Source organism: Sturnus vulgaris, chromosome 21, assembly GCF_052056855.1.
Source record: "Sturnus vulgaris isolate bStuVul1 chromosome 21, bStuVul1.hap1, whole genome shotgun sequence".
In the NCBI taxonomy this organism is placed as follows: Eukaryota; Metazoa; Chordata; class Aves; order Passeriformes; family Sturnidae; genus Sturnus; species Sturnus vulgaris.
In genome coordinates, this window is record NC_142263.1 from 2,271,626 (window position 1) to 2,292,561 (window position 20,936).

At 44.9% G+C, this 20,936-nt stretch overlaps 1 protein-coding gene across 10 annotated transcripts in view; it reads left to right on the plus strand.

Moving 5' to 3' along the window:
- Positions 1–20,936, plus strand: part of BCAS3 (BCAS3 microtubule associated cell migration factor) — a 296,591-nt gene that overhangs the window by 258,382 nt on the left and 17,273 nt on the right. For 4 of the 10 annotated variants that reach the window (XM_088176976.1, XM_014881117.2, XM_088176978.1 and 1 more), the window contains one exon: positions 17,201–17,368. The exons of 1 other annotated variant lie outside the window; for it this stretch is intronic. In XM_088176976.1, the coding sequence (XP_088033102.1) occupies positions 17,201–17,368 (168 nt within the window). Of the gene's footprint in view, positions 1–17,200; positions 17,416–20,936 lie in introns of all 10 variants that reach the window. 5 more of the 10 variants (XR_015807899.1, XM_088176982.1, XM_088176983.1 and 2 more) reach the window with 2 other exon arrangements.

Sequence of the window (20,936 nt, forward strand, 5' to 3'; positions counted from 1 at the left end):
TTTCAGTCTTAGGTTTGGAGTTCCCATGAAGTGTTGCCCAATCTGCAAAGCAGCGTTACAATAAACTCTGCTTTAGCTGACTTTGGGTTTGAGTTGTACCAGCACTAATAATCACCATTGTGAACTGAGTTATGAGCATAACCTGAGTCTCTTTTTATCATTTTTTAAAATCCCTGACGTTGTTCCATTTCATCTCTCTACACCCCCTGATCACTGGCTGAATCTCAGATTGTTGAACTTCTCCCCACGAGGACCCTGCCCCAGCCTGGCTGTCCTGGAAGCAGGCCTTGCTAAACTCCCAGCTCACTGGTTTGCAAAGCAAACTTCAGCCTTGTACTATTTACCTTGGCAAGTGCCCGACCAGATTGATGATCTGTAAAGTGGATTTGTTATTTGGCTGTTTGCTTTGGCAGCTCTTGAAAGCAGTTTGCTGATTACAGCCCCAGATGTCATTGCATACATTACTGCTCACTATAAGTTTCTTCTAAAGTTTTAATTTCAGCCACAAATACTATTAAGCTTTTTGCACCTTTGTGTATTTGGCTTATGGATATTAAATATCAAGAGCAGGCAGCCTCGATTTCCTTAATTTTTCCTCTTATTATCTTTGGTGGCCTCCTCCAGGTATCTCTGTAGTGCCAGGACAGGGGATGCTGCTTTGCCCTGGGTCAGTGCTGTGCCCAGCTGGGCCACAGGCAGTTGCAAGTTGGTCACATGCACAGTTTCCTAACTGTAGATAAGATGGAAAATTGCCATAGCATTTGTATAAATTATCAGCTTTAACTTGACCAAACACTTGGGTCAGTAGAGCAGAGATCAGCAGTGATGGTCACTAAAATCACCCTGTGCCCCATTTGTGTCAGGGTAGGCACAAAAGGAACATGGTTCCCCTGGGTAATCTCCATCCCCTCTAACTATTGTCATGACTTTTAAAGGCTCTCAAACCTGATAAGCAATTTGGCAGATCAATAGGCTCAGAATCAATTTGTTTCTGACATGGGGTAATCCTGAGTTTGGCTCTGCTGCCAGCCCTCTTCATGCAACCATCAGGATCAGAGTTGAGAAATATTGGAATATTTTCTTTTCCTGCTGCCTCAAAGTGCATCTGCCTTTCTGAAGTCCAACAAGAGGCACATGAAAAGCTCAGCTGGGTGTTTGCTGCTCCCCTACCTCGAGTTCTGCAGGGCTGTCCAGGAGCAAAGCCTGGCACAGCCCAGCTTGGGCAGGCACTGCTGGTCCTGGCTTTGAGCACTTAAAACCATCCTTTGTGGCCAGGAGCTTTGGGGTTTTTTCGGTGGGGGGCACTTTTAGCTTTGAGATATTTAAATGGAAGAAGTTAATTCACTTGAAGTAAGTTTACTTTGCAAGGGGAGGATATCATTGTAGTATTTTTGGCCACTGCTTGAAAATTCCTCTAACCCTTTACTATAATAAGCAAATTGAGCAGATTAAAGACACATTATGCTGCCAAATGGTTTTTCTACACAGGGTGACATATATTTTTTCTGTGGAAAAGGTTGTGGGGGTTTTTGTGAGCTGCTATGCTTTTTTTAGCACTTCCTGTTTTATTGTGTTTGAAGTGTCTTTGTGGTGACCTGTTGGGGTAAGATTCTTCCATATGGAAGTGTTTCTTCAACTTTTAATCATTTTGTTTAAAAAAAAAAAAAAAAAAAAAAAGGTTTTAAATCCGATTTGCAGATGTCTCTGGTTTTGTTCGTAGAGAGCTTGTCCAACTCACTACAGTGCTGTAGAAATGATGAATTGTTCATCCAGAATGTGATGGTGACATCCACAGAGTTGCACTCTCAGAATACCTTCTTTAAAATCTATTTCAAATATCTGTAGAAAAGCTTTTGTTATAATGTATTTTTCTCTTTGAAACCCTGCCTTCACTGAATGCCTTGGCAAAACTCCTGTTGGTTTTGGTGGAACTGAGATTTCACCAGTAGACCCCTGACTTGCTTGCAGGCATCTCTGAAATCAAGTAATATCAGGATAACAAGCAAATCTGTGTCTATTCCTGGAGAAAATCAAGCTGGAGTTTTATGAAGGGTCAAAAAAAAGTTACAAGTTTATTTTTAAGTCTACAAGACAAAATCATTAAAGCACAACAGAATGCAGATTCCCTGAGCTCTTACTGGACTCCCCAGGTCATAACTGAGACCAGAATTTGGACCACTGGAGTTGTGCTGTAGCTGAGTCCTGTTTCCTATTAGTTCTGACACTGACATCTGAATTTCAGATTCCATCTTGTTTGGGCTGAGCTGCTCAATCAGTGCATCCAGCAGACACCTCAGGACCTCTCTGGAGCTGTGGTGCCTTGCAGGGGCTGTGAGGGCAGAGCTGGAGCTGCTGGGCACAGTGTGCTGCCCAGGCAGGCAGGGGTGTCCATCAGGCATCTCCAGACTTCCCCTCTGCATCACACCCTCGATGTTTCAACCTGAACAAAACTGGCTTTGACAGTGTTTTTGAGCCCACATGTGAATACCACATGTTGAGGTCTCATGTCTGCAGTTTCACTCTTAATTAAGTGTAGATGTAAGTACTGGGTATCATTTAAGGTCTTTGGCTCTCTGCAATTCACCACAAGCATCTAATTCCCACTTCCTTTGTCTTGGACCTATTATTTATAGGAGAAGGGTAGGTGGACTTGGTGGTTACAAGTCTGTTGGATTATTATGTTTCTGTAGCTGTCATCTTGTCAAGGGTCCTGCAGAAATTTGCTCTGTGGGCTCTTGGTAGTTTATTGGGAATAAAACCCCTCCTGTGCCAAAGGCTGCCCTTAGGTCTGTGCACCATTTAAGTCTTGCTAAGCCCTGAAAATGGGTCTTAAATGTTATATTGGCCTTCTCAGCACAGAGGTGAACTGCATTCTGTGTGAGCAGTGAGATTTCCAGCTCAGCTTAAGGCTGTTTGTCTCTGCTGCTGTGAGAATTAGGATGGGGTGGGTCTCTGAACCTGCTGAAAACTTTTGATGCTCATCCTTCAGAAGCCAGGGCCTTGCAGCTCTCTGACCTAACAACAGCAGAGTCTGGAAAAAGGCAGCTTTTTTTGATGTAGATGGGCACAGTACTCATCTGGTTTGGATTTTCAAGGTGTTCCAGAGTCATATTGTTAACTACAGGGGGTCTTCTGTGAGCAGCAATATGCACTGGCTTACTGCTGAGACCTCAGAGCATTCCCAGATATTCATTTTTGGAAAACTGAAGTCAGGTAGCTCCTGCATATTAGACAGATGGAAAAATTGAGGCATAAGATGGACAGGTTACTTCCCTGGGCTGGGCAGAGCAGTATCAAGAAGACTCTGACATAAAGATGGAAAGTTATTTTACCCTGGTTTCCACAGTACTCAGAGTGTTGGAAACATTTCCAATAAAGAAATCCTCACAACTGTATTTGCATCTCCCCAAAAAAGATCACACTGGTATAACCTTCTCAGGTGATGCTCTCCCTTGTCCCACCTGATGAGCTGACATGTTTAGCTTTGGGCATGGATTTGGCTCTGACTTTTGGAAAAGATGGAATTATGCCCATGAAGGTCATTGTCATCTCCAGACCTGGCAGGGCTTCAGGGGCTCTGGGGACAAGGTACCTTCAGCTCAGTGGCAACTCTCCAGTTTAAATATTTCACCAAAACACCTCCAACGTCTCCCACTTCCAGTGTAGTTTCCTAACAGTGTCCAACTAGATGAAAATTAGCCAGTGTCTTGGTTTGTAGAGCTGCAAAGGTCAAATGTCCTGGAGAAATAAGGTGCTAAGATGCTAATTCTCTCCTGGAATGGGAAGGCAGTTCTGTGCTCGATTGAGCAGAAAATGCAGGTGGGCTTAAACATCTCCATTTTTGCCTTCTGTTTTGGATGCAATTAAATAAAATCTGCTGTGATTACAGCAGCAACCAGCTTCCAGTGCAATCCCAAATCTCATCCCAACACCAGTTGTGAGGCAAACAGCTTGGAGAGGCTGCAAATGTCCTGGGCTGGTCCCTGCCCCATCTGTCCCCAGCGTGGGACACACAGGAAGCTCGCCCTGAACTTCTGTTCTCACACTTCTCCTCTTGGAATCTTGTTTTCCACTTTTTGGAGATTTGTGAAACATATGCCTTGGAGGCTTCCCAATTTTTTTTTTTTTTTCACAGCAAGAAGAGAATTGCTCTCTGCGCTGTAAAAACTCTCACGGAAAAGCTCGCTCCTTTCTAAAGGACCTGCCTGGTGCAGCTCAGCAATTCCCATTTCTCATCACTTCACAGTGTATTTTATAGGGTATAAAAATGGTGTTATGATCCGTGTTCCCAAACCTTGCCTCAGCTAGCAAGAACATCAATAAACATGGCTTGATAGACACCAGAGCTGCCCCGCTGTTCCCCCAGTGCTTTGAACGTGCCCTCACAGACTTTTGGAATCTATTCTCCGTGTAGGAAACTCCTCGTGCCTCTGTTGAGCTTTTAATGTATCAAAGGTAATAATTGTTGCTTAGGAAAAGTGACTTCTCCCAGGATACATTCCCAATCTGGTCACTTAATGTGCTTAGAAATATTTCCTTTCCTTCATCTCACGTCCCGCAGATTTTTTTCTCGTTCCTTGATTTAAATTACTCTGCAGATTGGGACACTGGTGTTACCTAGATCTGGCAAAATATTTTACTTCATTTCTCCCCCTTCCCTTTTCCTTCTCTCTCTATAAAGTTATTATTGTTATTTCTTCAGTTCACAGCTGAGATGATGGGTTTGAACAGCTTCACGCTCTGTTCCAGGAAATTCTGTCTTTGTTCCGAGGCTTCCAGCTCCTTTCACCTTGATCTTTCAGCACGGCACTAAAACATTTGGCAAGTTTTTCGTTGTGTTTTTTGCTGCTGTCCAGGGCTTTTGAGAGATTCCCCTTGGACAACTTCCACCTTTGAGCTTGCCCACTGGAGGAAATACTTCCCCTTGAATTTACACAGCCACATCATCACGAGCGCTGCATCCCTCTCACATCTTCATTAGATTCCTCACCTCCTTGGATTTGTTCCTCTCTGCTTTAAAGTCATTTTTTCCTGCTGCTGGGAGGGTGGTTGGAGCTGGAGCAGCTCTGGATCCAATGGGCTCACAGATCCTCCCCAAAGGAGGCGGTTCTGCAGGCTGCAGAGAGCAATTCCCTCTGCAAAACATCAGTGGTTTCACTCGTAATTTTAGTCTGGGAAAGGTATGGGATCAGCTTCTACCTGAATTGTATCAGTCTTCCTAATAATCAGCTTTCTTTTCCACATTAAATTCCCCAGAAACTTGTGATTAGCCCCACTTGTGAGAGTTCACCACAGCTTAATTCTCCTGTAAAACTGTCAGCAGTGATTTTCTTGTTTAAAGACAGATTTTGGTTCTAGTACAGAACTACTTCTTGCTAAATTCCTTTTCAACCAAACACTCTTGTCATTTCTCAGCCATTAAGGACAATAAACTCCATCTTTGGATTTTTACATGCTGAACTTAGTTTATAATGATGGATACTTGTTTATAACACACTGAAGATTTTTGTTAGCTTTCTGGCATAAAAATTGGAATCTTCTCTTTTGATTCGTGGTTATTAGTAGCAGGTTTATCCTTTCAAATATGTACAAGCCATGATTTAAGTGGAATATTTATTGTCCACAAGAATGGTAGACTGCAACTCTCAGAATCCATCTTGCCTTTGCAAGCAGCATCTTTATAATCATCAAATTATTCTCTGATTTTTCAGCAGGATTTAGGTGTTGCAACCCAGAAAGCCACAGTCACAGTGCTGGTTTTTGATGTTTTGGTTCATGAGGAGAGACCTGGGGTTCCTCTCCCCTGTGTTTTGGGGCAGCTCCAGGTGTGGATGATCCCACATTTCCTGGCTTCCTTAAGTCAGTTGATATAAAGTGTATTTTGAAGGTTTTGTAAAGCTCTGGACCTCTTGGGGAAGTGAGAAACACCCACTTGGACCCTCCTAGGAAGGGCCACAGTGCTGTGAAAACTCAGATGGTTCTTCCTAAATCCAGGGAAATCTGTTGGGTCAGGCAGGGATTTGGGGTGCCATGCTTTGGATTTCCACCAAAATCTTCCCTCTGTCTGTACCAGGTGACTCCTGGTGGAATGGTCCATCCCAAGTGACATTGGAGGTTTTATTCCATCAGAAATCAGAGCAAAGCACATCCTTGCCATCAGTGCTCCAAAATGGGGTTTATTGAAGGAAGAAAAAAAATTGGCTATAAAATTCCAGTTCTTATCCTTCCAGCTTAGGGCACACTGTGATTCAACAGTGTGAATTACCAGACTTTCCTCTTAAGTGTGATTTATTTTGCATTATTTTGGGTTGATGCACCAAATTTCGTCTTTTTTTCCGGTTTTGTGGGAAGAAAAATAAGAAAGAATAAGGAAAATCTGCCTTTTAATTCGTCCCCATTAGGATGATGCCCTACAGGCACACCCTTCTAGTCACCTTTAGTGATTTCTGTAGCAGGAGGTCAGCACTGTTGTCAAGTGCTAAAATGCTGTTGTCACTCAAGGCAGTCAAAGACCTTGTGTGACTTTTTTTGAAGTTCTGGCTTGTCCCTTAAAGCTTTGCTGTCAGCCAGAGCAGGGAGCCAGGGCTGCCTGACTCCTCTTTGCACTTGGAGTTGCTGCAGCCAGCGTGAAGCTTGGGGAAGGGTGAATCCCCTGCCCTTTGAGTTGAGCCTGTGCTGAGGATGAGAGGGAGATGAGTTAAATGACTGAAAGCCTTAGGCTGGGACGTGCCAGCTGCCATCATTTTTTCACTCCATCATCTCACCTTGCCACGTCGCTCTGCCTTATCCAGCCACCAGATGCCTGATGGATAACACAAGTGACAAGGGCAAAACCTCCTCCATGGATGCACAGGAAAACTTCAGGGGCTGCTGGCTCCTGCCCAACTGTGTCCTGCCTGGCTGCAGTGAAATCCCTGCCTTGGATGGGCTTTGGGAGGAGATCAGACCTTGGTGCTGTGAGTTCCCCAGTGCTCTGGCCATGCTCCAGCAGCACACTTAAGCACACACTTAACTTTCAGCATATATACTCCCATTGAAGTCACTGGGGCTGCTTGCATGCTTAAAAGTAAGAATATGCTTAAGCTGGCTCAGAACCAGAGGTTTCAGTGCTTTGTAGGTCCAGTCCTTGCTGGAGCTCAGATAATTTGCTCGTGCAACTTGGCACACGCTTTTAATGAATTCAGAATCGGGCCAAAAAAATTTATCTTCCCTGACTTGGAAGGATTGCAAGGAAACAATTTTAAGGTTTTGTTGAGTTTTTATTACTTTCTAAACATAAAATTTCACGTTTCTCTGTAGTCCTTAAAGAAACACATTTTTCTAGAGACTTGGAGCGAGCACTTTTCCAAAATGCTCAGAGCTGATGGAAGAGTACCTGGGATGTGCTGCCTGGCCAGGGCAGGAGTGGCTCTGGAGCTCATATCCATGTTTTCACACCTTGTAGGAAGATGTGGCATTGTCCTCAGGCAGAAGATTTTATTGTGGTCACCTTGGTGAATTACTTAAATCTCAATGTTCCAGCTCTGCCCTGGTGTAAACAATAAAATTCTCTCTATCAGCCCTGAAAACCCATTTTGCCTCAGTGCTTTAGGTGTATTTTGTAACCTCTTCTCCATTCCCTGATCTTGGTCACTCAGTTAAGAAGTTGCTGAGTTTCCAAAGCAATTCCTGAAGTTAATGGTGCTGTATCCTGGAGGCAGCTGCTGGGCAGCCTCAAACACAAACATTTCCATTCCTCTGGTTTAACACCTGAATCCATCTCGTGCCATTTGTGAAATATGTCAAAATACTTGAGGGGAAGCTGTGATTCCAGCAGGCTCTGCTCATCCTATTGGATATAACCATAATAAATGCAATGGTAACTCAGTGAGATTTGCTACAGAAGTGGCAGAATCATTAGGAGGAAGCTCTTTCCTGGGAGGGTGGACAAGCCCTGGCACAGGGTGCCCAGAGAAGCTGTGGCTGCCCCTGGATCCCTGGAAGTGTCCAAGGCCAGGTTGGACAGGGCTTGGAGCACCCTGGTCTAGTGAAAGGTGTCCTTGACAATGACAGGACGGAATAGGATGGTCTTGAAGGTCCCTTCCAACCCAAACCATTCTGGAATTCTTGTACTGCAGGAGTTGGGCACTGCCCCCCACGTGCTGGGCACAAACCAGCAGGAAAAGTCACCCTGTGACCAATCCCCAAACACCCAGCGAGTGCCTGGTGTTTGCAAGTGAGATTTCTTTATCCCATGGCCAGGCAGTGATTAGACAGTAGCTTGGAACCAGCGTGCACATTATCTCTCAGTGAGGTAAGACAAATAAATTACAACTTGGAAGCCTCGAGTGGGATCAGTGATCCACCTTAGGAAAATATTTTGGTTTCTGTTTATAAGTCAGCTGGGTTGTGAAATGTTTCATCTGGGAAAGGTGATATGAGACCAGAGAAATATTTGCTCTTATAATGCAAAAAATATTCCAGTTTCTCTCTTAACGGGTTGTTAGTGATATAAACCAAATTTCTTGTTTCCGGAGCCTCGGTGCTCAGCTGCTTCCCCACAGATGCTCTGCTCTGAGCTCTCTCCTGGCTGACAAGAAGCTGCCCATCATCTCCCCTTGTTTGTGAACATCTCTCAGGCTGCAAATTACTTATAAAGAAGAAACGACCCAAAGCCCAGCAGAATTCTGTCTCTGGCAGACCGGGTGTGCTGTGTGGAGGATGCTGAGGATCCTGGAGCAGGGTTTGGGCACAGGGCCACATCCATCCCTGCTGTGCAGCCCCATCCAGCTGGGATTGGGATGGGGAAGCCTTCACCCCTCCTTTGCAGCAGGTCTCAAAAATCCAGCATCTCCAACATTCAGCTGCAGATAAACTGTACCCACGATGAACTTGGCCTTTCCACAAGTCTCAGTTGCTATTACACAAGGAGGAATCTCCTGTTACAGTTTGAGTGATATATTAGTACAAAGCACAGTTCCAATGTTTTTTCAACACTTAGATTTTTTTAAAAATTCAAATGAAACAATCAGAATTAAATTCCTTGGCTCACACAATCACCACTAAGGCTCAAGCAAGATGACAAATCCACACTTGTGTCTCAAAGTGTAACATAAGATCTCGGTTATCCCAAAAACCCCAATGAGTTGTCAGATCTTTCTTTACTTGTGGGTAAATATGAGCCTTTTCTAATCCATTATGTGTCCTCTGTACATGTGTATATAGCTTTGCATTTGCACATGCCACGAGATTGATAATAAGCAAGATAAATCTGTTTTCTTAAGGGAAGTAATATATTATTCCAGGCCCTGTAGTGGAATTGGCATATTTCTACCTCGTTAAGACAGGGTATGACTGCAAACCTCTTCCCAAGAGTTCAGGAATGACTTGGCATATAAAGAAATAAGAATCACTATGTGGTGTCACAGAAATACCAGATGTATCCTTCCTGCATCTCTCACAGAGTTTTCTCCACTGAAGCCAACACAAAAGGCTTCAGCATCCTGAAATTCACCACGTTTATTTGGAGGAGAAGTCAAACAAAATAAAGGCTCGTCTAAAAAAGCTTCCACTGAGATTTAATGGAATTCACTGTGTGTTTAAATTTCCTAGGCATTGTTGGAAATCGCAATAATCATTGTATTGTAAGCTTAGCTAAGTAGTAGATTTTCAGAGAGTGGGAAATTTTAGTAGGAGGGAAAAAAAAAAAAGATGTTACTGGATTTTCCAATTTTAACCAGGACTGAGAATTATAAGGATGTGAATACCACAAGAAAACATTTCCAACCTTGCAAAAACTAAAAAGTGCTGAAGATCTTTAGTGAATCCCTTTTTAATGAAATTTCCAGACCTGGAGGTTGAAAGAACATCAGGTGAAGTTTTTTTGCTGTGCAGATTCATACCTGGTAACACAGGCTTGTGCAGAACCCTGGGTGTTTCAGGACACTCTGCTTTATGCCAGGATTAAATATGAAGAAATGTTAATCTCTGAGGGGGCTTGGGGCTGGTTGTAGCATTCCTGATTTTTTCCAGGCATTCTGATTCTGTAAAGCGTTAAAATATGCACACATCTTGCTGTTAAAAAGAGAAGGGGAGAAGTTTTTTCTCAGAAATTAATTTTATTACAAAGGGCTATTTTGTTTTCAAAATTATAATAGCATCCAGTTATACTGTAGATTCCATTTCTTTTTGCTTTTAGGCAGCTTAATAAAGAGCATCCAGTATTGGAAGGATACTCTGAGCTGATTTTTCAGTGCACTCTGCTTCTCTGGCTGTGGATAAAAGCTGCACTTTCTCTGTGGGTGCAACCTCTGGCAGCACCCACCTGTGCCCACCTGTGCCCAGCCCCTTGTGTTGTTCTTTAAGGCAAGATGACAAAGTCTTGTGCTTCTGGTACTGCAAAATTCTGCCAAATTCTGGCACCATGACATAAATTTCCCCGTTGACACCAAGCACACGTTTTGTTGTGTTTTCTCTTTCGAAGCCCTGCTTTGGATGGCTGTCACATCCTGCCTCCAGTTTTTCAACCATCCCATGTCCTTGCACAAACCTCCATGCCTTGGGGGAGCCAGGAGCTCAGCAAGGGCTGCAGGAGCTCTTGGCAGTGCCGGGGGGGCTTTGGGGGTTCAGCTTTTGGGGTCACGGGGCTGCATTTGGGGCCCCTCGTTTGGTGGCCAGGTGTGCTGGCAGCAGGGATCTGCAGTTGGATGGCATCTGACAGGCACTGGGAGCATTCAAGGCAAAGGCAGAGTTTAATAAATACACTTAATCATTTATGTTTTGACCTTAGCCCAGACTCGTAGTCAGACACAGAAAGCAGAGAGCTGGAGCACTTTGTCAAGGCTCCTCTGGCAAAGCAGGGCAGCCCCGCTCTGAGGAAAGGCAGATCCTTCAGAAAGGAGAGTAAAAGGTCAGGACTAATCCAAAAGGACAAGCAGTGTATGTCTGTGTGTATATTGGGTTTCACATATGAAATCCAGTCATGATAAATCTGATGGCTTTAGAAACATCTACTTTGATTAATGAAAACATAGTTCCCATAGACCACGGGTTTCATACTTCAAAGTTCCCCTGGATTTAGGACCTTAGGTTTTGCTTATTCATATAACATGCAGGAAACTATTTTTAAATGAATAAGGGAGTATAAAAAAAATTTTTAGGAGGCAAATGTTTCAACATCGGTGGTACAGATAGGCTGGATAATGAGGAGCAAAATTAACAAACAACAGACATTTTATTATGCATTTTACAATAATGTTTACATTCTTTTCTCTATATTTGTTTTTCCTTGAAAAGATTTATGTATTTATAAAAATATCTCGCTGCTCCAGCTCTGAAAATTGCAGCCTTGCTCACATTTGAAAGCCTTCAAGGACGGCTGTGATGGCTGGCTGTGCTCCTGACCATCCCAAATCTCCTGAGCCCCTGGTTAACCCCTTGTGCAGGAGCAGGGGAGGAGAAGGAGGCTGGGATGGTCCCTAAGGACCTGCACCACCATGCTGGCATCACCAACGCTGCCTTGGGCCACTGTCCTGAGTTTGTGGCCACCTGGGCAATGCTTTGGCAACCTCCTTCCCGAGCATCCATCCACGGAGCTGCTCGGGGCTCCCGGGGCCGCTCGGCTCCTCCCGGCAGCTGCGGGTCTGTCCCGAACTCATCTCAAAATCCTGACAGAGGAATAAACAGAGCTTTTGTTTACAAGTCTGTGGTGCTGAGGAGGGACCAGCAACTTCTCAGCCTCACTTAGCCAAGAGTTCAAAGGCATTTGGAAGTGTTGGTTGCCTGTGGGACCGGGTACCCCGGCTGAAGGCTCCATTAATTAAATGCACTCACAGGATACAGAGCTGGTGAGTAATGTCCTGTTTATAGCAGAACTGTGAGCAGTTCTGGAAAAAAAGAAACTCTGTGGGAGGGAAGATGACAGGGAGCAGAGTCACTCCAAAGGCTGTGGCTCCTGCCGTGGTTTCCAAAGGCAATAAGTAACACTCACACCTTGGTGTACCAGGTTGTGTCCCTTGTTAGCTGGCTGTGTGCCATGGGAGAGCAGGGTGTGAGCCATGCACAGGAGGGGATCAGCAGCACTTGCCGTGAGCACAGACCCACCAGACCCAGGGCAGCTCGGGGAGATTTTGCTCCTCCACACTCAAATAAAGAATTTGCCCGGATTCCTCTTGCAGTGCTCGGAGCGCTGTGAGCTTTGTGGCATTCCCGCTGGAATCACAAAGTTATGGCACGGAAGGGAATTGGCAGAGGCTGTAGGAAAGTTCAACCTTTCATGTTGAAACGAGGGATGTTGGAGTTTGACTCAGTGCTTTGGGTGAGGAGTTTCCATGTGCTGGTTCCTCTCACACCCGTGGGGTTCTCGCTCCTGGCCGAGGCGTTGCTGGGAGCTCCCTGTGGCCACCAGCATGTCCAGAATCCCTTCAGAGCCCACTCCTGAAAAGGCCAGGAGAAACAGAAGAGGTGATGGGCAACCCTTCTGTCCCTCTTGGTTGCACCTCAGGGTCCAACATCACACATCCCATTGAGCAGGGTGCATCTTTTAGCAATTAAAATTGGGAGGTCATTTTCCCTCCTCTTTCGCTCTGTTATTTTTGCTCACACTTATGTTGCAATATGCAAGGTGAGGCTCAAAACTGTCAAGCTCTTTAATAGAACCATTACTGTATTTTTGGAGAACGTTCTCTTTTTGATTTACTGTTCCTTAGAAGACAGGAAATGGAGCTACTTGATTTCATATTTTAAACAAAGCCGTCCAGAGGTTTAATGAAAAAAATTTCCCCTGGCTTTTGAATTAAAGGGCTATGGTGAAAGATTTAGCTTAGCTATTTTGACTTAGAAAAATAACACCCTAGAAGCATTAAAACATTTTGTAAAAATACTTTTTACTACTAGATTCTTTTTTTTCAAAGAAGAAAATAAGTTTCTCTGGTTTTCTCACTCTTGGTGGGGCTGTGACATGAAAGGATGTTTCCAAGATTTAGGGTGGGTTTTCTTTTCCTTTCTTCTGTAGAATTTATTTTGCTTTTATATTAAAAGCCTTGAAACAATTTCAATGCTAAAGACAAATCCTGTGTGTCCAAGCAAGGTAATTTGGTGTGAGTAATGACAGAAGCATTTGCCATTAATAAAATGCAAGAAATGTTAAGCAGAAAGATGGGAACCTGATTCTGCTCCATCAGCAGTGGCAAGAGAAAAAGGTGGAGCTCCTTGAGAGGCAAATGTCTGTGGAAAGGGACGAGTGGGAGATTGATTTCAGGCAAAAATTAAAGTTTTATTGGGAAAATTCTGTGTATGAAGCAGAATTAGCTCAGTGCATTTGGGCTGGAATTGCAAAACAAAGCACTTTTGACCTGTATGGTCAAGCCAAGGGTCCTGCTTGTTCCATTTGGGTGGATTTGGGGTTCTGGGATAATGCTTGCACATCATACAGGGGAGGCTGATGATCTTCATTCCCACCCAGCTTCATCTTCAATAAATAAAGGAGAAGTGAGTGTTCTGCAGGCTTGAAAGCACCGTGCAATAGGATGAAATATTGACACAATTGTAAGTCAATAAGGTTGGGGTTTTTTTTCAGTGATTTAATGAGATTTCACCAGGATTTCACTAGTAATTGCTAGACTCACATAATGCCTACTCTGCTCACCCTTGAGTTGCTCCTGAATGAATTGCTCCTTTTAGGTGGAACCTGCTCCCCACCCAAGGCTGTATCCGGGCTGGGGGGACACAGGGAAACCTGGGCTTCACACGTCAGGGCTGATATTGGTGGCTGTCAGGAGGGTTTCAGCAGCCTGTCAGCCTGCCTCAGTAATCCTGGAATGAGCAGGAACTTTCTCAGCCCCGTTGGTGCTGTGGTTACATTCTGGTTTTGGCAATGCTGAGAGCAGGATGCTCCACCGGGGTTTATTTGTAAACTCCTCTCTGGCCGGCGATGGGGAATTTGATACCTTATCAAGTGAGATACTGGGATTGAAAAGGGGAGAGTGAGACAGCCAGGAGGAGAGATTACAATATAATAAATAGCAGAGATAGGCTGAGCTGCTATCAGTGGAAGTTTAATGCCATTAGCCCGTGTGCTGATGTTTGTAGGGAATGATGTAGGCAGGGCAAAGCACCCGAAGGTTTCTGGCAGCAACCAGCCCATTGCCATGTCACACACTCCAGAGCCACTTTCCAAGGTGTAAAAATACCCAGAACTCAATTCTGCCTTGAAAAAATTATTTAATTATTTTACTCTGATACATGTGCTGACTGCTGATGCACTGGCAAGAGGAGCAGGAAGGTCTGTGACAATAAATCTTATTTTTCTTGAAACAGAATCAGAGAGGGACAGAGCCAGGAATTTACAGGGGGAAAGAACCTGTGTGCTCAAGCAAGGTCCCATTTTCTACCTTCACATTCTGAATAACCTCAGTCACACTCTGCGTGTTCAACTTTACCTGGAATCTGTTTTATCAATGTCTCTCGTGAAATTAGGGGGAATCTGTGGTTTCCACTGCAGCACAGAGCAGATGATGGTGCAAAGACCTCCTCCTGTTACAGGCAGAGTGATCACCCACGAGCTGCAGTGGTGGCTGCTGAATCCCAGCTGCATGTCTGGATATCAATGGTCTTGCCAGATGTGCACTGCTACCACGGAGAAGGAGTGAAAAGGGAGGAAAGATAAAACTACAGCTTCCCCAGCCCTACTTTTTTTTTTTTTTTTTACAAGCAAACTTTCAGTGCAGTTAATCCCTCTAACCTGCATTTGCATTAACACTTGCAGCCTCACACGTTGCTGCTAAGAAGTTTTGGCAGCTCCTGGCCCTGATTGCAGAGGTAACACTGCACTTGTCTCCTTTGCTCTCACTCAAGGATCTCAGGAGCCAGAGCCCAGCTCTCCATGAAGTTTCTCCCTGTACACACAAGCAGGCATCTTGGCAGAGCTTCAAAAGCCATTTGCCTTATTATTCATATGTCTGCTTATAGGAGCAGAAATGCTCCCATTTCTCACTTTTGGAATAAGGGCTGACACCAGGAAAGAGGAGATTTCTCATCTCTGGCACATCCCTGCAAACCTCTGGGAGCTCCTGGTGTCCCTGCTGCTTCCCTGAGGTTTGGGAAGCAGGTTTTAAAATCCCCCTGGTCACTCTCAGGATATATGAACAGCTCTGTCTAAAACAACTGAAATCCCTTGGGTCTTGGAGAGGGGGTCTCAGGGCTGCATGAAACTGTAAAAGGATGACTTGGGAAAAAAAAAAAGCTTAAAAAAAGCCTCTGAATTCTGCTTTTCCTCCTGCCTTTAGGAGAGCTGACATCATGAAAATGCTGTAGAGATTTAAACATCATTGAAATTGCCTCCTCCCTGCATTTTCTCAAACAAGCTTCAAGAACCCTCACTTTAAAACAAATTAGTAGACTGGAGCAACCTTATAAATCCAGAGAGCCATTAAAAGTTGAAATATTTGGTCATTCTTCCTCTCGGTTTAAACTGGGATTCATCCAGAGTTCAAGTGCGTGTCTCACACGAGAGCCACGGTCCCGTTTTGTAGAGGTCCATTTCAGTGTTGATGGTTTTCTAGTGCCAGGAATCCACTCTGCAGCCAGGCCAGGAGATAAATCAGCACCGATGAAATTCAGGAGCCAGGAGTCACCATTGCAGCCCATATAAATCCCTGAATGCCAGCCCTGGCGCTTTTGTCCGTGCCATTAGAGTTCAGAATTATCTGCCCCTCTTTGCTGATGTATGGATTAACTGGCTGGCCGAGTGTTTACCAACGTTATCACCCGGTACTTTGGACGTTATCAGAGGAAGGGCCGCCTGCCGCGGGGCTTGGTCTCTCACCCTTTCTATTACCACCTGTCAGTGGCAGGGGGTGTGCTGTGAAGCTGTACAGTCACAGACTACAAGTGTAGATAGTTTCTGACGGCTGATCAAAGGGGAAAACCAAAGGCCTGATAACAAGGACGTGTTTCATGTACTTTTAACTCTGAGAAACATTGGCATTTGCATTTTTTCCCCTCGGTAGGCTGGCAGAAACCAGGCACAATAAACGCTGCATATTCAGTTACCTAATAGTGGAGTAAATGGTATGTGCTTGAAGCAACAAAGCATAACTGTAATCTTGTTCCAAGTGGGAATGATTTAAGTAAGCCTTTGCAGAAGACTTGCCGTATAATAAAGGAGAATAATTTTAATTTGTACTTTGAAGTGATCCTGAATTCAGAATCTAATCTTTGCATTCGGCAGAACATCATACCCTGCTGTGAATGAGGTAATAACTGCAAGTCAAGGAATTATTTGAAGGATCTTTTGTAGGTACGTGCACTCCCTCACAAGAGCCAGAGTCTTCAGTAGGGGCTGCTGGTGAAAGAGCCTCTGTTAGAGCACGTTTGACCGAAAACTTGCCAGTGTGGGAGCAGAGAAAACCCACACATATCCCAGACTGAGGGAAGGGATCCATTTGTTCCTTCGTCAGACACAAGGCAGCTCTGCCTCTTCTCTGTTTTAGAGCAAGAAAGGGATTTGAGCTAAAATTTCTGCCCATTAGCAAAGACAAAATGACTGTTTCCATTGTCCAAGATGAGGAGGGAGAAGAAGCATCTCAGCAACAGCCCAGTGGAAGACTAATCAACTTCAAAAATAATTCCTACTTGTCTAACATAAAAATATGTGCATGCCATTCACATTTCTGTTATTGTGCTGCTTTCCTGACTCTCACCAGTGTGAGACTGTCACTGTAAGGCTCGAGTGGCAAAAAAATACAGCAACACAGGCTTCATCCAGAAAGCAGAAGAAGAGATTTATTGTAGGAGTAGACACATTTTTATAGACTGGTTCGCTGAACCAAGGATAGAATAAGTTCATTGGTCCAAGGAAGGCAAAACCTCTTTTGCTAAAACATCACATTCCTCATGCACTCATTTTGTCCCCAACACCAGGTGCTAAACTTTGTAATTAGTTCTTTTCCTTCTGTTTTCCTTTGAGTAGCTTGGGAAAACTCAAACTGCTGTTGTACCTGACTCTCACCAGCATCCACATGAGACCAGAAGTGGGTCTGTATATTAATTTCACCTTTTTGATTACAGCTGCTTGGTGGAAGTTGGTTCATACTCTGAGTTCTGCTGTGCTACTCTGGTAACACCAACCGTAAAATCAGCTTTTCAGGCACCCAAAACACACCACACACGGAAGGAGCTTGGTGCTGGGGTGTCCCACACGTGTCCCGTTTGTCTGTTGAAGGTGCCTTCGACCGGAGCGTGACCCTGCTGGAGGTGTGTGGGAGCTGGCCCGAGAACTTCGGTCTGCGCCACATGTCCTCCATGGAGCACAGCGAGGAGGGGCTGCGGGAGCGCCTGGCAGACGCGATGTGCGAGTCCCCCAGCAGGGACATGGTGGGATCAGGAACAGGTACAAAGAAGAGGTGTGATCAGAGATCACGTACATCTCACCCAATGGTGATTTTTATTTAATTTTGTTTTGTTTTGGTTTGGTTTTTTTTTTTAAGTTTCGCTTTTGTCTGCGCGCTCCTCTCTGTCTCTGTCTCTCTCTCGCTCTCGCTCTCTCGCTCTCTCTCTCTGATTAATTGACTTTTGTGGGGATCTCAGCAGGATGGAAGTCATTTATAAAAAGAAGTTAGTGGTAGATCACATAAACACAGTCTGAGATATTGGCACATGAAGCTTCCTTCTCGTATAGCTGGGACGAGGGGTGTCCTTCATCCCCTCCTGTGCAGATTGCTGCCCTTGCCCACCCTGCTCCAAACAATGCCATAATCACACATCTCCTCATTTTCTGTCCTGAGTAGAGCCACTGTGTAGCACTGGTTCTGTAATCCAAATTAATCCATCTTCATCAGTGTCCATTATATTGATAAATTGTATCATCTGTTTAAGTAAATGGAATGGCACATCAGAGATTACACTGTCAGAAGGGGCCCCGTGGTAGGAGATGCTCAGAAATTAAAGTGCAGTTGATTGTCTCCATTAATTTCAACTTGTTCCAAAAAACACCTCCAGTAAAAACACCTCAGAGTGATGGTGGCCCCTAACATCAGCTGCCAACTCACTTGTCACTCTCCTGGCAGCTTGCCTGGGAAGGCAAAACCAGCAGGAAGGTGTGGGAATGCCAACCTATGGATCTTTCAGGAAGAGCAGGAGCTGTCTCTTCCTTTTGCTCTTACCCTCATCTGTCACTGAGGGTCTTATGCTGCTCTGAGCTCTCCCTGCTCCTCAAGAAGTCTCTTCCATCAGGGCTCCTCCTGACTTTGCTCACTGTGGAGCAGGTACCAAACTGCAGCAATTTCCCACAGCCTGGAGGAGGAGGAGGAGGATGCAGAGGAGCAGGATTTTAGCCTTGTGTGTAGGTACAGGCAGCAGTAACCAGGCTGAGCAGTGCAGAAACACCTTCATAACCCAGCTGGTCACCTTCCCAGCTGTCCTTCTTCTGATTTCCATCTTGAGAGAGATGAAATCAAAAGATGAGGTTGATTTGGAATGGACAGAAAGGCTTGGTTGAACACTAAGGGTGGGTTTGCTGCAGCTCTGGTGCAAATCCTCACCAGCTTTTTGCCTTGGCCAAGACATTTCATGAGTCCATGACTCCAGAGCTCCACCAGTGCAGTGAGGGTAGAGATGCCTCACTTTGCTGGTGTGGACTTAAATCAGCTCATGTCTGTAAGGGGCTGGGAAGGTGGAAAAAGCAGGCTGTGAAAATAGAGAAAGGCACATATTTCATCACTTAGTGACCCAGGCTGTGATCAGTGTGAACTTGGGGAGGGTATCCACTGCTGATAATGGGTCAGCACCTCTCAGGCTGTGTATGGAAGGGGAAAGGTGAGGGGAATACCTCCTCTGAAAGCTGAAGCCTTCCAGATGTGCCAGGTTAGGGTGACTGACTGCTCTGGAGACTTGACAGTGTATTTTACTGTAAACCAAGAACTTTGTCAGAGACAGAGCTCTGTATTTTCCTTCCATTTTCACCAAACCCAGCTGATGGCAGCGAGTGCCAACTTCTTTGGCATAAGATGAGGCTGACAGTACTGCAGGTGTAAAGACAGAAAGGAGCTGTTTATAGAGATGCCATCACTGAGTTAATATTCATCCAGAGAGATTTCTCCCAGCCCTTGCTCCAGACCCATAAATCTCCCTAATGAGTGTAAGATAGATGCCATCTCAGAGCAGCGATTTTACACAGCAATAATGAGTAACATGAGCACTGACCCAACTCACCCCATCCCACCACCCTCCTCTCCCTGTCATTAACACTCTGTGTTGCCCTGCCTGTCGTGGGATTCTCTCCACCACTAACACACTTTATTCTCAGGATTTGGGCATGTGGTGACTCAGAGCAGCAGAGAAAACCTGGTGATAAGAGAGTGAACTCCCGTGCCCTTTCCACTTCCATCCCCTAACAGCTCTTGAGCTGTTCCTCTTTAGCAGGCAGACAGAAAAAGTTCTCTCCTGCTCAGATGTACCTGGAGAGCTGCACTCACTGAGGGAGTGGACTGGAGCTGGCTGCCAGCACCATTCCTCAGCCTGGGGAGCACGGGGAAGGACTCACATCTGTCTGCTGCTTAATAAATGGGCAGAGATAAGTGTGGAGCTGCATTAGCCTCACTTCAAAAAAGAGGTGTCTTTGTTGGCTCATAGCAAGTAGGAGAGTTTTCATTTCCCCCAAAGCACTTACATCGTAACCAAGCTTGGCTGAACTGAATTATCTTTTAAAAAAACTCAGTTTTCCTCCTTGGGTTCTCTGCTGCCCACTCAGCACAGTGAAATGACAACAAAGATTTCAGCAGAAAAGGACACTGGAGGTTTGTTTGTTGGTAATTGATTTCTGTCTTGCTTTCAAAACCAGTGTTTATATTTCTGCATTGGACTCAAAATTGTGGAATTTATAATCCTTTTAATAATCCTAAAATAACTTAAGTTACTCATATCTTTATGTTATGCATGCTTTAACCCCTGTTTGTGCTCCAAGGATTCTCTTCAGTCCTTAAATAGATTTTGCAGAGATTTACCAAAACTTGCAAAGTCTTACTCAAACCAGCACAAATTAATGAACATTTCTAGCTGGGGGTGTGAAGATTTGTGCATGTGCAGTGCTGGGGTCCAATGTGTGGGCAAAACCTGGGCAGTGGGGTGGACAGTGAGACTTTGTCAAGTGCTCGACTGGTCCTGACATGCACTTAATGGCAAGAGATAAATAGATTCTTTTAATGCCTTAACTGTTAGGGCATAGCTGACACGTAGGTTTATATAGAAATCAGGGCTGATAGGCTGCAGTGGTGTGGAGGAAGTGTGTGCTCGTGGTGCACAGACCACTTTGGGGAGCTGATATTCCCAGAATCTTTGTTCTGTACCTGCCCCGTTGCATTGCAAAGCAGGGATGGCAACACTAACCCTGGCTCTGGCTGCTGGCACATACAGAAACACCCCAAAGGTTGGTCACAGCACAAACATCCAACTGGGGGATGCTGCAAACATCAGGAATAATCTGGAATTTGCAGGGAAGGGGGATTAGATGGGGCTTTTCCACCCCCAGCTCCGTGCCAGGGCTGTCGGACAGTGGGTGGGAGAAGAACCAGGTCTGGAAATGACCCCCCCAAAAATCTCCTTCCCTTGTGACCTAAATGATAACTCCAGTTGTCCAGCTAGTTGGCTTGATTGGGAAACCAGCTTTTTTGCCTTGTTATCCAATTATTCAGACGACCCATGTCTATCTGAAGTGGAGTCTGCTGTACATAAGCTGTCAGCCCAGATACTTATTTAATTCCAAGGAAGGCGTAAATTGGCAAAGATGCAAAAAGATGTTTTTGCTGTTTCAGTTTCTGTCAAGCTCTCACTGAAAAGAAAAAATTATGCAAGTCTAGACACAAATGTTAGTGGTCAGTGCCCTCTTTTGCTTGCAGAGCTTTGTTTTCAAGCAGCTACAATATTTACATTTGCAGTGCAGTTCTTAAGTGTGTGCTGGAGCT